The following is a 17258-nucleotide window of genomic DNA, read 5'->3' as shown; positions in this document are numbered from 1 at the left end:
CGCCTGTTTGACCAGTTTTTATTAATTATAGAAAAAAAAAGAATTATTGGCACACGTCATAAAAACAGGCAAAAAGAAATATAGTACCAACTGAGTAACAGGCAGCGAGATGATATTTTGAGCATGTACACGGTATGTAAGGTTTTACCTTCATAGTAGTGCAGCTATTTATTTTTGCAAAATGCTAAACAATTAATGGTGAAGAGAATTAATATGGACACTCCTTCATGCATTCAACACTTTATATTAAAAGGTTTATGCAATCAAAACAAGTTTGCAAAAAAAGCCTTTTTGATCATTAACCACAAATCAGATTGTTGTATTTTTTTTACCAAAATTATCAAAGGTTTCCAAGGGCAAAAGGATCCATTTTGGACGTATCTGTCCACTGCACACGAGTAACTGTCGCTCCAATTCTGCTTAATGAAGTATCACTGCTGAACTTTATTTTTCTCTCAGTTTGTTGTTAGAGAGAGCAAGTGGGAGTAAGCAATAATAGAGCAGCATATAGGTGAATTTTAGATTAAAATATATCATGTATACTATTATTTGTATAAATCTTTTTTCTTCCCTATTCACATAGATTCAAGTCAAGAGTTGTACTTTGAAGGCTCTCTATTAGGCACAATATGGATACAAGAATGCTGTTGCTATGGGATGCCAAGATAGTTAGCTCTTGTAGACATATGTATAAATGGCCTTGGGCAGGAAGCAATGGGTCGCTGTATAGGGAGAGATTTTTACAGCTGGAGAAAATGTATGCATGATGCATCAATATATCCTGTCAAAACATCTTCTGTCAAAACATCTTCTGTATGCATTTCAATTTAAAGCAAAAAAGGAAGAACATACAACAAACTATTAACATTAGCATGAAGTTCAGAGCATGTAAAGACCATGTTGAGAAATACAACAAATGTTTATTTGGCAACATATTTTGAATTATCTTGATTTACTGTCCAGTGGAAACAATTATAAAAATTTCTGAAAGGCCAAAACCTATAAAATGATATAAAACAACAATCTCAGCAATATCGTTGGTGGATCTGTAGCACTCGGAGTGTGTATCAGAATACTAAAGAAAATGAACCAAAAAAAAAAAAAAAACCCAATCAGCATTCAGTCATTGCTATACATTTAATATCAGGTTGGCACAGGTACTTATGGCACATTTATCAGAAGGGTCTGATGGTGGAAAAGGCAGCATACATTCTACAAAAATAGCACAATAAAACTTAAGAAACATCAAGGCAACATGTTCCTAAGCAGTATCTATCCATGTAATGTACCTGTATTTATGTCAACCATTGGGAGGCAGTGTAGATTCTCCTATGCCAAAAGTGGACTTGTTAAGTCCCAGAAAGGTTTTAAGCGGCACAAAATAGTGCTGCTGAGTGTGACATCATTTAACGATCTTGTATACACACCTCCACAAACTCAGTGTGTCAGTGGAGATCTGAGATTTTAGAATGAATCAGGCATTAGGAATACACAGCACTTTGGTACATTAACCCCATATCATCTCCTAGCCGGCCAGACGTCATGGTTTTTCTACCAAACATCAGTAGTCTCAGCTGTGTATAGCAAGTTTAGTACAGATATTTACAATCTCTAACATTGTCATTAGATGTACATTTTCAAAACAAGAGCAAAAAAATATAAACATTTGGGTGTTAAAAAAAAATTTCCTTTAAGCTGAGAAAAAATATCAATGCGGAAACGTCCACCGACCACAAGGCTAGTCCTTCTTGTTACTAATTTGCATACCTGAAGTACTCTTAAAATATACTTCTAACAAGAATCATAGATGGACAGAAGGAAGAACCCAAAAACATAATGTCTCCACCACGTAGTGGCACAGGGATAAAAAATATATTTCTGAATACAAGAAACATTACTATTAATGTATAGCCACAAATGAGACTGAAAATAAGATGTGAAATTAAGCTAAATTACACAAGATAAAAATAAAAAAGAAAAAGCTTAGTGTTGGCCACAGATTGCTCCCCTCCACGTTAGTCATAAAGTGCTACAGAAAGTAGCCACTGACCAAGAGATGAGTTTGCATGGAGAAAGGAAATATGAAAAGCCTGGTCAGTGATGACTTGCCACTAATTATGTTTTGATTGCAAAAGAAAACTTGAAATGTTTCTTAGAGTAGAATTAGATTAGCTTATAGAAAGTCAATGTGGAGCTCAAAGTAAACAGCACCGTTCCTTGAAGCTCTTCTTGTTCTTCTTGTTCTTTCCTTTTCCATTTTTGTCCTTATTTTCTGACATCTTTTTGGATCGCACTTCTCTCATGAGGTCAAAAAATACCTTTGGAATTAAACGACATTATATTAATAAATACTTCAGCTTTCATGTAAGAGTAAAGCATAATGTGAGCAATATGTATCGAACCTTATCTACGTTGGCTCGTGTTTTAGCAGAAGTCTCCACATACTGTACATTCCACTCCTCTGCTTTTGCTCTTGCATCATCCACAGAGACCTGCCTGCGATCCTCCAGATCAGATTTATTCCCTACTAGTAGCAGTGGAATCTTATCCTCCTCAGCTTTAACACGTAGGATCTGCTCCCTGTACAAAAGACGCACACGTGTGAGATATTTAGCAGAGTATTTTTACACTGCTCCCAAATAACACACATCTGTAGCCAGGATTTAATCTGGGTTTGTTTGGAGAAGGGCGTCATCATCAGATTCCATCCAAGTTCCAAAAGAGATCGATCGTGTAATTGTAAATGTCACATCTGTAATGAAATGTGCAATAATTAACATGCCTCTCTAAATTACAAGGAATCTGGACACGCCACTGCAGAGTTCAGTTCCCTGGACAGACATTAGGCCAAGTGTACAAAACTCACCAAGGGGAAAAAAGGGTCTAAATCCTGTAAAGTGAAATATATAAATATAGAACATTATTTTCAAATCACAAGGGTGTGAAGGTCACGAGTTAATACCCACCTGAACTCTGCTGTGGCTGTGAAAGACTCTTGCTCAGTTATGGAGAACACAAGCAGAAAACCCTCTCCACTGCGAAAATAGTTGTCTCTGATGGCTGCATAATCTTCCTGTCCAGCTGTGTCCAAAATATCGATCTGCACCTCCTCCCCGTCCAGCACAACCTTTTTTCTGTAACTGTCTGCTTTTGTAGGCTCATAATCTTCAACAAACTGATGATCAAAACAAAGATATTTATGTCAAGGATCAATCTAGGAAATGAACATGTCTGCAACATGTAGTTAGTTACACACTATAAGGCCAAAGGTATGTGGACACCTGATCATTACACTCATAGGTAGATCTTGGCTTAAATGTCCTTCCATGCACCCAGCTATCTGAACTATTTTCTACCATAAAGGAGAGGTTGGATAGATGTTGAAAGTCTCACTGTTATTTTAGTTATATATTTTGGTTTCTTTGTCATAAGCTGCAAAATTACTCGGTTAATTATTTTACAATTATGTCTGAGGTGCTGAGGTTTAGTACAGTTGTTTGCCCCGATATAGAAATTTGTGGGGTTCCAAAAGCCTGGTCTTGGTTTAGTTCTAAACAACTGGATATTCTACACCACTGTAAACCCGAAAGTCCTGCAACTCTGTTTGATTATTCTGGGAACGTTTTTTAACTGCATTTTTTTTTTTGTACTTTAACTCCTATACCCTGCCTTCTGTTTAGGTTTGTGGGTTTTTCCAGTATGTATTATATTCGGATAAATAATTAGGGTATAGAGTTTGTTTGATCAGTTTATTGTATGTATGCTCATCTACTCCTCAACTCCAGTTTGGGTTTTCATTAGTTGTGATGTTTCTGTTGTTATTCTAGTAGTAAATTAAGAGGGATAAGGGTAAATGATGTCCTTTTTTCTTCATAATGGAGTGTGTTATGCAATAAAAAGTTTGAAAATAAATGTCATTGCATGCTTTAGCATTACAATTTTTCTTCAATGGAACTGCAGGGCCTAAACATGTTCCAGCATGACAATGTCTCTGTGCTCACAGCAAGCTCCATGAACACATGGTTTGCTAAGTTTGGAGTGGAAGAACTCAAGTGGCCTGCACAGAGCCCTGAACTCAACCTTACTGAATGCACCCCAGGCCTCCAACAGCGACACTTCACAATCTATTTGAAAGCCATCCCAGAGGAGTGAAGGTTATAACAACAACAGAATTAATCTGGAATGGGATATTCAGCAAGCACATATGGGGGTGATGACCAGTTGTCCACAGATTTTTGCCCATGTAGTGACATTGTTTTAGCATGACAGCTCACCTCATCATACATGAACTGGAGAGTAAGTGCCGACTTGCCTACACCACCGCTGCCCACCATGATGACCTTGTGCAATGTTAAGGAGCTCTGATTTTTCCCCTTGTTGGCTGCCATATCTGAATTCCTCTTACAGCTGCTCCACACACACTTTATCTGATTCTACCTGGAGAGACACACACATGGTTTTGTTGTATAAAACCTACTACTATGAGTGAACAATGAGGAAAGACAAGACACTTTCATCAGTGTATTATGGTATGCAAGGCTGAATACACTTTTGCCATTTTAAACTCTTTGCTGCTTAAATGGCTGAAATGTTGTTGTTTGTGGGTTTTTTAATAACATTGAGCCTTATTTATCACGCTCGTGTAATTTATGAAAATCATGTACTTTTGGAAAACATCTATATCCTACGTTAGTTAGAATACTAACTAATGTAGGAATAGACTTGATCACTTCAAATCATATCATTTGCCTGGATTATAACACATTTTGCTATGGAACACACTTTAAAGTTTATTTTGTTTTCATATAATTACATTTCTAGATTAAGCACATGCCCTTATCCAGAGCAACTTATAACAGTGCTTTTTAGTCTCTATCAAAAACACATCCTCATGTTACCTCAAAGAATATCATGGAGAAAATATTGTTATTAAAAGGTACTAAAAATTATTTCAGAAATATTAATATTTTATATTATTATTTCATGCATTTGAATATGAAAAATAAATTAAGAGAGACAACACAAACCCATAAATAAAAATAATCTTTCACTTAAGACAAAAGAAAGGCTACTATATTAACGGAAGTTAGTCTGTCTGTATATAGTCATATGCTGTAAACAAATGCCTCGGGTGACGAACACACTCTTCTTTCTAGCCGTCTGTGCGCTTTTATGGAGTTTTGTGGCCGTCACTACATGCAAATGTGTGAATGCTTTTTTTTTGATTGGTTTGGCTTACACAAAGATTTACTTCACTAAAACACTGATAAAAGAGGCCCAGTGTTGTAGTGATTAAATTAATACAAAAATCTTCAGGAATGCACTTAGTGGATATTGATTACTAAAAAAAGTAGAGAAGACTGTTAAAGGAAGACTGTCATGTCACTTAAATCATTTTCTAACCCCAGACATTGACCAACGACTGTCAGTTTAGTTATTATCGATCTAAAACGACCCCAAATCCTTGCTTTTTTCTATACTTCAATTGTTTGAAGTATACAGTTAAAAAATTTTACATAAAAAAATAAAAAGAAATTTTTAAAAGTGTAAAATCCCAGGGGACTGAAGTCGATTGTTCAGGGTTTCCCTTACTCGTTTTATTTTATTTTTTGTGCCTCATTTTAATTTCTTACTTTTTACAGCTACTGAAATAGATATGGCACTTACCCTATATGCTTTCCTCCCAAAAGTAACCTGGCTTTTGATAATACAAATTTACTTTAACCTAAGCTGATACTCTACCCTGTCAGACTAATAATAATAATAACAACTTGACTTATTACTCGTTTTGAATCTTACTTAATTGACTTCTGTGTGATCTTTAATGAATGAATGAATGAAAAAACAAACAAACAAAAACAAACAAACAAACTCCCTGGTATACACCATTAATACATAAGCCTACTGTATATATTTTTAAAAGTTGTTTAAGTAGAGTACTTGTACAGAAACACCAACATGTACTTAAAGCTTAAAAAATCTTGTTGAGCCCAGGCCAACAAATGATCCTTGAGGATCTGCCATGCTGCTGGAGGGATAAACAGAGTGGATGTGGTGTCCAGTGCATATTCACACTGCTGATCTTTACCCAGGAAATGAGACCCTGACGCACTGCTTCCAGCTATTGTTCTTGGCAGTGTTGAAGACATGAAGGACCTTACTAGGAAGCTGCAACAACATGCATGCAGGAAGCTTGCGCCAGGATTTGCTGGCTATGGCATTTTTGGTGCATGCTCACACTTCCTTACACACGTTGTCAGCAGTAATTTAACAGGAACTAGAACCATGATCCAGCTCCACCTAGTCCAACCACTGGAAGAATATTACTATTATGTTTAATATCGCTCCACTTTGTACATAAACCTAATAGATATTAAAATGAGTATTGCTACTCAATGGTAAATTATGGCAGAAAATAGGACATGGCTTCAGGACTGCCACCACCAGGGGAAACTCAAGTAAAGAATGAACAGAGGGCAACCGGATTTAAATTGTGACCTACATATGGTCCTTTATTACCTACTCCTATGGCTACAATCCACTGAAATATAAATGCCCCTGCCCTTCCCCCAGATAAATGAATTCGTTAGGATTCCCAGATTGCCAGAGGCTATGTAGCATGTAAGCCATGATTCATCTTTGTCCCTTGCTCCCTCTCACACACCATTGTGTCTATGTGAGAAGTCAAGAGTCTGCTGACATTAAAAATCATTTATGTTTACTGTCTGCTTAGTGTCCACTTTCCACAAGCATATATTTAAGTGCATTTTTGCCAATATAGTGGATACTATTTTTGTGACGGCATTTATTCGGTTTTCCTCCTTCTGATGTAAGTACGTGGCAAAATACCCTCTTTAAACTCACACCCTCTCCTCGACCTGGAGATAGCAGTGACACTGGATAAAATCACATCACACTTCAAAAGCTTAAACGGATATACCATAGCAAGGACAAACTAATCTAAAAGCTAATCAGGTGACTGACTACAAAGTATGCACAGTTACATTTACAGCATTTGGCAGACGCCCTTATCCAGAGCGACTTACATTATTTTTATTTTTTTTAATACAGCTGAGTAATTGAGGGTTAAGGGCCTTGCTCAGGGGCCCAACAGTGGCAGCTTGGTGGACCTGGGATCAAACTCACAACCTTCCGATTAGTAGCCCAACACCTTAACCACTAGGTTACCACATGCATACATCTGTACCACACCATAAACCATAATTCAAGGCTATGCGTAACAGAAGGAAATTAATATTTACATTTTTTAAACTATTACTACTGATCTACTGTAAGCCTGACCAAGATAAAGCAGTTACGATGATAAATGACTAAAAGAATGTTACAGGTTAAAGGGTAAAACACTGATAATTACTCCCAGAATTCCTTAAGATTACTATTAACACTGTGAGAACTAAAGCACTTGTCACAGCATAGAAACAATTTCTTTTTCCAAACATTGTTTTAATGTTTTTTCCCTAATATTCTAACTATTCAGTTAGAGTAAGTCAGTGTAATTGATAGCCTTAGATTAGTGTTCTTGGCTGACTGGAGTGAACCCTATATGATCTACTGCCGTTGCATTACATGCACCTTTAGGATCGGAGATGCTTTTTCACTCACCATGGTTGTAAAGAGCGATTATTATGAGATACTATATCCTTCTTGGCAGCTTAAACTGACCTTGTTATAGAAACCCACATAACCATCATTCACTCACTCATTTTTTTGTTTTTCATGCCATTCTGTGTAAATTCTAAAGATTGTTGTATGTGAAAATTGCGTTTCTAAACTATTCAAACCAGCACTTCTGCTACCAAATTTCATGCCACAGTCAAAGTCAGAGAGATGACACTTTTTCTTTGTTTTGTTTGATGCGAATATTAACTGAAACTCCTCGCCTGTATCTATTGGCTGATTAGATAACTGAATCAATGTAGAGATGTAATTAATTGGATGAGGTGTATGTATGGGTCTATTTCAATATGACTGTTTCAAGACTGTGGCCATCATCCACTGACCTGTTCAGTGCAAAGAGAATAAAATATAATATTGGAAACTCAGTTTGTAGTGAAACAAGACATCATTCTTCCATGCCTGACATTATTGCAGTGATGGACTTAAGTGAGCCGAGTTGGATCAAAGCCGGCTTTGCTCCCTGTTCTCAAGCCTAGACTGGTTCAATGTTGACCTAATTATTCCAAGGATGAATGTTAAACCTGATAAAAACAAACTTGCCATGAATGGGAATCCAGTTAAACGGAAAAATGTACATTTGCTATTAAATGTTTTTAAACATTCACTGTTATTTCTGTTTGAATGATTTCAATTTAACATGTAGAGTTCCCCCTAGAGACAATCCAAAGTAATAAATAAATAATTACAAAAAACTTCTTTTTTAACTTCTTTCATTTTTTTTTTTTTCTTGGTGCTCTGTTTTTACATTTAACCACGTCCTGTTTTCCTGGCGTAAAGCTAAATATGCGGTTGTAAAATCCTGTTGCCATCCCTTACCTTGAGAACTTCAACACAAAAAGAGACTGATTGGTGCTGACCTTCACAAATCATGTAATGTATACAAAGGATTATACATAAAAAAAAAAATCAATGAACAGTTAAAAAAAAAAGTCTAACACAATTAAGGACACAACAAAAGATGTTTATGTTTAAAACTTTTCCAGGAATTAGATCCATGAGCAATCAATACCCCCTCACAGTGAGGAAAAAGGGAAACAGTTCAAATATTTAGAAGTGCAGAAGTTTATTCTTGTTTCATAATCAATTGTCAAAGTTATTTGGAAGTGTTGCAAGCTCTTTCTAGCAGATTACAAAATGCAGCACCTGAACTTCCTGAACCAGAACTGGCATTGTGTGTTGTGGTTAAGTAGGACCAGAGTCAAACATTTTGCTCATGCACATTATCAGCATCATCATGATACAAAAAAAAGGATGGAAATTACTACCTAAGGCACGTCTTATTTTCTACAGCAATTTTCATGAAAGGTGCCAATACTTCTGAAGCCGTGTAGAGCGGAAATATCTTAGGGAACCAGACGGATTTCTCTTCATTGAGTTGCTTGTATGAAACTTCCTGATGGTAATGATTGAGAAAGCAGGAGCATAACTGAGCCAAAGCCCCTCAACACTAACGTCCTCTTTCTAATCTGTATTAAGGGATGAAATTCCCTTTGCCTGAAATCACTTACCATTAATCTAGTAGCAATGAAAACACCATACCACTATTTTTTTTTTTTTTTTACAAATCTGATAAGTAGTCATGTTACTACGGAACTGCGTTACAGAGCAGTTTCGGGTTTGAATCCAGATTCATTTGGCCTTTAGATAAGTATCACTGAGGACTGCTATGAACATGGAAAGCTGATTATTAAATCTTGAGTGACCATCTTTCAAATAGCTAAAAACGGTGTGGCAATTTAGTGTACAGCACTGATAATTATGGCCGACACGCTGCTATAGAATATCAGTGCACAAAGAAAGAGTTTAGGGAAGTCAGCATAATCCTGATTTCCATAATAGCTTTTCCCCAAGCAATGTTTTGGTTATAGAGCTAAACGCTTGGATTTAAATTTTTACCATGCATAACTATTACATAGAACAGTGTTTCACATCAGTACAAATACTAGATACGGGGCACAAATAACCCTACAAATTATAATTGGTTAATAATGGAAACATTAACCCTGAACTAAAATTTCTTGAGTCTTGATAATTTGCAAGAACAGAATAAATGCTTAGGTCTGTTTCCCCATAGCACCGGAAGCCTGCCTCTGGTGACTCTCTTTACTGAATACTAATCATCTCGAGCTAGATGCAGATGGCTTACTGAGAGATTAAGGGATTTTATCACTGAATTAGGATGATAGAGCGTTCTTAACAACACAGTTTTCATGTAATTTTGACAGAATGTTTATTGTAACTCAGATGAAGATCAAACCCCATTTTATAAATGATTAATGCAGAAACCCTAATAAATTCACAAGGTTCACAAATGTGTTTTAAGGCTGGTCGATATGATATAGTAACATAATAAAAGATGCTACAGTCCCTGGTGGCCTAGAGGCAGGATCCCACGCTCTCACCGCTGATTCCCAGGCAGGGAACCAACATAGCCACAGAGGAGTTATGTAAAAGAGGAGTAACTCTTATGCCCCTTTTCCACCAAAAAGAACCGGGTGCTGGTTCAGAGCTAGCACTGGTGCTGGTTCAAAGTTGGTTCCACTGGCGATCCTTCTAAGAACCGGTTTGCCTTTCCACCGGCTAGAGAGCATCACAGAGCCAAGTCTGACGTCACTGTATACGCGTCACGTGTCCCAGCAACTTTAGCGCAGCAGCGGCAAACACAAACTCATCAACAATGGCGGATGTTGCTTTACTGTTAATACTCATGGCTTTGTGAACCTACATTAGCATCCAAACGCAGCGAATCCAACGTGTTTGTGCAGCTCCATGTAATTTGTATAAACTGAGGTTGTCATCGAGAAAGTACATTATGTTATTTTATCATTAACACAGAAAAAAGGTAGCCTTAGCATGTAGATACTTACTATAATGTGTGCTTAAAGTAAAAAAGTATTAAACATTATTATACTTAAGCTACATTATCAAACGTGCTAACAGTAGCCCCACCCACCGCCCCTGACACAAGCGGTTCTTAAGTGTAGACCAGCAACTTTTTGGTGCTACTTAAGAACCACTTTTCCTGGTTCAGAGCTGGTGCTTTGGCTGTCGAAACAGAAAGAACTGGTTCTAAATTAGGCTCTGGCTCCAAACCAGCACTCAAACTGCCTCGGTGGAAAGGGGGCGTTAGTGACTGTCCCAAGCCCGGATAAACTGTGAGGGTTTTGTCATGAAGGTCAACCAGCGGAAACCTGCGCAAATCAAAATATGCGGATCGGATGGTCTGCCTTGGCAAACCCAAACAGGAAGATGCCACACAAAGATGACTACGACATACGTTTATGAGATACAACAAGAATCACTAGTGCAACCGAGCGTTACAATTATATATCACACCATTAACACTACTTGCAAAGTATTAGATTTGTCAATTCACTGGAAACAAATTTTAACCTTTAAAAGTAAAAATTGTCATCGTTCTTTTCCTCTTTTGGCCTAAAAACCACCAACGATTTTTGGTCAAAATAATTTCATTGGCATCCCTAATAAATTCAGTTATTTTTTGTTAATAACATACTTGTCTAAAGTTACCGTCTGTACATTAAACTGTACATTCACATTAATGGACTCAAATCATTCTTAATTTCCCCTGACAGAAAGCAAGGGCACCACGAGCATGGTTAGATGGTGAAATGGGTGGGACTTCTCTAAACAACTGTAATTCATTTAGGTCTCTCCAGACCAAACATATGAAAATAATCTCTAAAGGGATAAGAGCCAGATTATGCAACCTTGACATGCAGATAACTCCAGCTTCAGTCACATCTAAACACTGAAGGTTCCACACGGATTGGATTCTTTTTAATCGTGTGAATGGTAATTGTGATTGTGAATCGCTCTCCAAAGAACAACTCACACTAGAACACTTGTCTTTATCACTGTGCCCTGAAACTAGACATGCATTAATGGGTCAGCAAGGAAGGTGATTAAACGACAATAAATGAATAACAAAAAATATCTGATATGTAAACACATCATGAAACAAGCCTATATAATCATAATCGTGCTTTGTGCCCCTTAGGAAGCTGAAAATTCCTCTTAACTTTATTTCCCAGAGTTTAAGTGAGCAGGAGGTGAACTGAATGAACATCAAGAAGCTACTTGTCAATCCTTATACAAGCTAATAAACACGGTACTAAAGGTATGTACTAAGAACATGACTATTTTGTGCAACAGGCGAAAATGCGGAAAGGAACATAATCCTGAATTTAGGATTAAAAGCAATTATCACCTGAATTTAAGAGTCAGACATTGTATGCTTTGAAAGACAAAAAAAAAGTTTGCATGCTGTAACAAAAAAAAAAAAAAGTCATTTTATAGGTCCTCACATGTTATGGGTATTTCCCTGAGTAACTAAAGAAGAGCAAGACATTGTATATTCCAGCTTATGGCACTATATTTCTGATTTGTTTTCTTGAGAAGTAAAAAGCACCAATGGCACAAGCAAGCTACAAAATACATGGACAGAACAGCGGCTTGATGAAAAGTGAAGTGAAGTGAAGGACATACGGCTAAGTATGGTGACCCATACTCAGAATTCATTCTCTGCATTTAACCCATCCAAAGTGCACACACACGGCAGTGAACACACACACCGTGAACACACACTCGGAGCAGTGGGCAGCCATTTATGCTGCGGCGCCCGGGGAGCAGTTGGGGGGATTCGGTGCCTTGCTCAAGGGCACCTCAGTAGTGGCCGACCCGAGACTCGAACCCACAACCTTCGGGTCAGACTCTCTAACCATTAGGCCACGACTGCCAGACAGAAGACTAACTGTGATGCGATACAAGAAACATAACTATGATTTAGAGCATGTATTAAACATATCTGGTGCTTAGTTCAACTCTCTGGTTCCTGAAGAACTTTAAAGAAAGCTTCCATCTAAAAAAATGAGGAACATGTTTTTTTTCCCCTTTAACAATTGGGAGTTCCAGCCTGGGAGTGCTTGTTTTCTGGATACAGCCGTATGTCCAGTAAAACACCACCTACAAACTAAACAAAGGCAGGCCATGTGTAGTTTCCATGAGGATGTATGGTATTTGTTGCTGCTGTGAATGAGAGTTGCTAAGCACATTTTCTAAGAATTCTAACAAGCAAAATAAGCAGAAAATATGGCAGTAATTACTTTAACCTTAAATCACTTCTCAGTTATATTCACTTTTTTCGTGATATTTTTTAAATAAATTTGCAGGTGAAGTGATTATTTAATGTAGAGGTGAGCCACAAATGTCAAGTGAAGCCCAAGACAATATGTTCTATTAATAATGGAGACACACAGGAACATCTACAGACTTATTGTGTTTTATTAATTATATTAGAAGGTCAAGCAGTTGTTTAAGTTGTACATTATCGGTCAGGCTGAAAATGTTGTGTGTATTTGTATGTGCTCTGTACATAAACACACTAAACACTAATTTAGGTGCTTTCCAAGCTACACCACTGACTATAAAATATTAAATATTACAAATGTCAGAACTGCATGCACAGTTATGTTCTAATTGCAAGAACTGCAAATATCACAGTCATAATGGTGAATGTAATATTACTGATTAGTATAACATTTGAAGACTTGTGAAGATTTATAGTCCTTAGTGCATTAAATTTACAGAGCCAGCAAGAACAAAATACTAAATAACTATATATGAGATCCTGATTTTATTACTCTCCATTTCCTGTGGTGCAGCAATTTCATCTAGGTTCATTTACGACACTCACTAACTAATGAAATGTTTTTCGTCCCAGTCAGTCTTAAGTCTAAACTGAAGCAAACCAGATCAGGAGAAACATTTCTGGTATCTGAAAAAGCAATAAAAAAAATGCCTGGTATATTGTTTGCTGGACTCAGTATATAACTGTCATATGACAGACTGCAATTCAGGGTGATAAAGTTCTTTCTTGAAAGGAAGAGTTGTGGAATATTTGAGTCAGAAGCAATTTTATATGACATGGGTTCTCACATGTTTTTGAGTCACGGAAAACAATAGTTTACATAATTGGTCACAGTTTATGCGTTAGACAGATGACAGGGTACATAAGGAAGAACAAGACATTGTTATAGCACTACAAATGATATCAAATGATCTGATTTTCTGAGCCATAGAAAACACCTTTGAAAAGATCTTTCTACAAATTAAATATTTATTTTGACAGAACAAAACAGCATATTGAGACTCCTCAATACGGACATGAACAGCTTACATATCCCTTTGGACTTCATCACTCCACTGACACTCTGCAAACTGTACTTCTACTGTTACTACATGCAAGACATCTCCACATTACGTTTCTGTATTGTTACTACATGTAAAGATCATTTTTAGTTAAAAACTAAGGTCTAAGGTGGAGCAGGTCAGGTTTATATTTCACTGCAATTTATAAACTGCATGTAACTTTGACCAGGACAAAAAAAAAATCTTAAATCTTGAAACAGCAGTTCTGAGAGAATACAAGCGTAACGAGATGTTATACATGATATATTACATGTCTTAATAGAGCTGTGCCTTAAATCATTTTGTTAAAAGCTTCTAGTGCTCAGTTCAACACTGTGGTTTTCATCAAGCTTCAATTATATGATGCTGATTAATTGTTAAACAGATTATATGGGGAAAAAGGTTAAATCTAAACCAAAATAACAAGCCATAAAAGCCTCACTATGGAGTACTGGAACACATGGTGCAGGAACACATGAGGATCCTTTTCCTAGTACGTAAATACACCACATCTTGAAACAGAGAAAAGAGACAGTGTGTGTGAGTGTGTGTGTGTGTGTGTGTGATTTCAATCTAAATGTAATCTTCAAATGTAATCACTGAATGTAGCCTGAACGATGAGTTTGTATTTATAAGTAAAATATGTATGTATGTATGTATGTATGTATGTATGTATGTATGTATGTATGTAGGTATGTAGGTGTCCATATGCTTGAATTTAAATGTTCACAGCATCTGGTGACTAAACAGATTTTTTGATAAAGTAACATGTGGGTTAACCTGTTCTCCTTTCACAGTTTCATTAATCTTTCCTTAGATTAGAGGACAAAAGTTAGGTGTAGACAGAAAAAGTTAGTGAGCTAAACACTGATTTTCTTAACATGCAAAGATGGCAAAAATGACAGGTTGCCATATATATCTAAAACACCCTTTAACCAAGGTGTGACAAATATATATTCATCATTGCTATACGGTGTACACATGACACAGGAAACATGACACAACACCAGTCTCTAAAGTCACACAGTTTTCAGTCCCGCAGTCCTTCACTATACATTGTGTCTTTCATATCAATAAATACATATCTTTACAGTGAAAAATAACTTAGGAGCTTGAATGAGTTTAGTGGACTAAGCCTTATAACACAACACAATCATTAAAAAAAAAAAAAGTCTCTATTAATTATAATATAAACAGCATCTCGACACATTATTGTTTTTGTTCATGCTGTAGTTTTTATTCAGGTTTACCACCATTAGGCTAAGTAGTCTGTGCCCCAGAGCAGTGTATAGTGTCGCGAATTGTAAACAAACGAGCACAAAAACAACAGAAATGCTTTGAGAGGAAATGTATTTTTCATCCGAAACCTTACCACACACTGTCTTGATCCGCTCAACAGTCGTAATGTTATCTTTTTACAGGCATTAATCGTGTGTTCAGTGGCACAAAGCTCGGGTTCTGTATCAGAGAGAAAGCTGTTGCCCCTGATAGCACGACCCCACCCTCCAGATTGGGGGAAAAGCTGAAACTACACCGGATGTTGCGTCATAACATCAGACTGACTACATCCGCGATCACATTCCACCATATACAGTAGGTGGCGTGTTATTACAATTCGCACTTTTAGTCGTGTAACGTGTGAGTTCTTACTAATGGGTGGTGATTAGTAGTTGTATTAAGACTACTAACTTTTGTGTCAACACAAGATTTGGTTGTTTCTGTTGAAAAAAAATGCCATGTGTCTGTGTTAACAGTGACAAATACAGCCAAGATGTTAGGAATTAAAAGTAACAGTGCTTTGTGATCTTATTGTGATCTTATATTGCCTTGTGTGTGTGGAGTTTGCATGTTCTCCCCGTGCCTCGGGGGTTTCCTCCGGGTACTCCGGTTTCCTCCCCCGGTCCAAAGACATGCATGGTAGGTTGATTGGCATCTCTGGAAAATTATCCGTAGTCTGTGATTGCGTGAGTGAATGAGAGTGTGTGTGTGTGCGTGTGTGCCCTGCGATGGGTTGGCACTCTGTCCAGGGTGTATCCTGCCTTGATGCCCAATGACGCCTGAGATAGGCACAGGCTCCCCGTGACCCGAGATAGTTTGGATAAGCGGTAGAAGAAGAATGAATGAATGAATGAATGAATGAATGAATGAATAACGGGAATATATGGAAATAAACTGGGAATTTAAAAAAATGCAGAGTTGCCTATAACAAGGAACTTAAATGTAGTTAAAAAATTTTTGCAGCATAATTTTGTTTAAAACAACAAGATTTAATGCAATTTAAGTTGAATTTGTACCCTGTATTCCTCGGTCACTTGCACACAGCACACTGCTTACTGGAAGGCCATTGAGGCCAAACCCCCTGCATGTACTTGCATTCTTCTATAACATGCACAGTAACACTTTATTTTAGGGTCATTTAACTAGTTGCGTATTAGCATGAATATTAATAGAATATTGGCTATTTATTAGTACTTATTAAGCACATATTAATGCCTTATTCTGCATTACCTTATTCTACATTCTTAATTGTGCCCAATACCTAAACTTAATAACTACCTTACTAACACTTATTAAGCAGTAAATTAGGAGTGTTACCACATTCACAGATAATTTGATGACCCTCCACACACACTTTTAATAAAAAATAAATCCTCCATATATCACTTAAGGGGGGATTCATCTCCATTTTCCAGGCCTTCACTACCACAGAAGCAGAGACCTAATAAGCTTGAGAAAAAATGCTTCATTTTACATTTTGATTGGGACTTTTTTAGAAGGGCAAGGGTGGGGGATGCTTTCATTTTACAGCAATCATAGGGAAATATGTTTATTACAATTATTAAGTTTATTATGTTTATTACAAGCATAATAATGTTTATTATGCTTTTGTGTTACTCAATGAAAGAATCAGTTAAAGCTCTACTTACAATTAAATCAGTCAAGACATCATTTTTAAAATTTGTATTGCCTTGCGTGCATGTCTGCTTATGACCAAACAAAATGTTTATTTATGTTTGTATATGATATAGTTTATAGTTTATATACATTTCCCTATATTTCCAAATAATTCCCATAAATTACTGTAAATTCCCATAAATTTCCACAAATTCCTGTAAAGTTTCCAATTTTGAATATTCCCAAAATTCCCCAGATTAAGTTCCCGTGGAAAGTTTCCGGAAATTTACCGGAAATTTACCAGAAACTTTCTGCCCCTTTGCAAACCTAGTTGCATTCATATCACTGTGTACTGCTATTATTAGAATTAGAATAGGGCTCAAAATAGACGTCTTGGATTCCACAAGATGTTGGGAATAATCCTTAAAAGAGATTGTGGTCTTTGTTGACATGAC

General features: G+C 36.8%; 1 protein-coding gene across 1 annotated transcript; it reads right to left on the bottom strand.

Annotated features, from left to right (window-relative positions):
* Positions 1-1118: 1118 nt before the first annotated feature.
* Positions 1119-15419, bottom strand: ralba (v-ral simian leukemia viral oncogene homolog Ba (ras related)). Its single transcript, XM_060876289.1, has 5 exons — positions 15281-15419; positions 4275-4437; positions 2967-3175; positions 2403-2580; positions 1119-2318 (listed from the first exon to the last, which is right to left on the bottom strand). Exons 2-5 carry the CDS (start codon positions 4386-4388, stop codon positions 2196-2198), a joined length of 624 nt encoding a protein of 207 aa, XP_060732272.1. The 5' UTR covers positions 4389-4437; positions 15281-15419; the 3' UTR covers positions 1119-2195.
* Between the last annotated feature and the right edge of the window lie 1839 nt (positions 15420-17258).

The sequence above is a fragment of the Tachysurus vachellii genome, chromosome 8 (genome assembly GCF_030014155.1).
Source record: "Tachysurus vachellii isolate PV-2020 chromosome 8, HZAU_Pvac_v1, whole genome shotgun sequence".
In the NCBI taxonomy this organism is placed as follows: Eukaryota; Metazoa; Chordata; class Actinopteri; order Siluriformes; family Bagridae; genus Tachysurus; species Tachysurus vachellii.
This window is presented reverse-complemented; position numbering and strand designations above follow the sequence as displayed.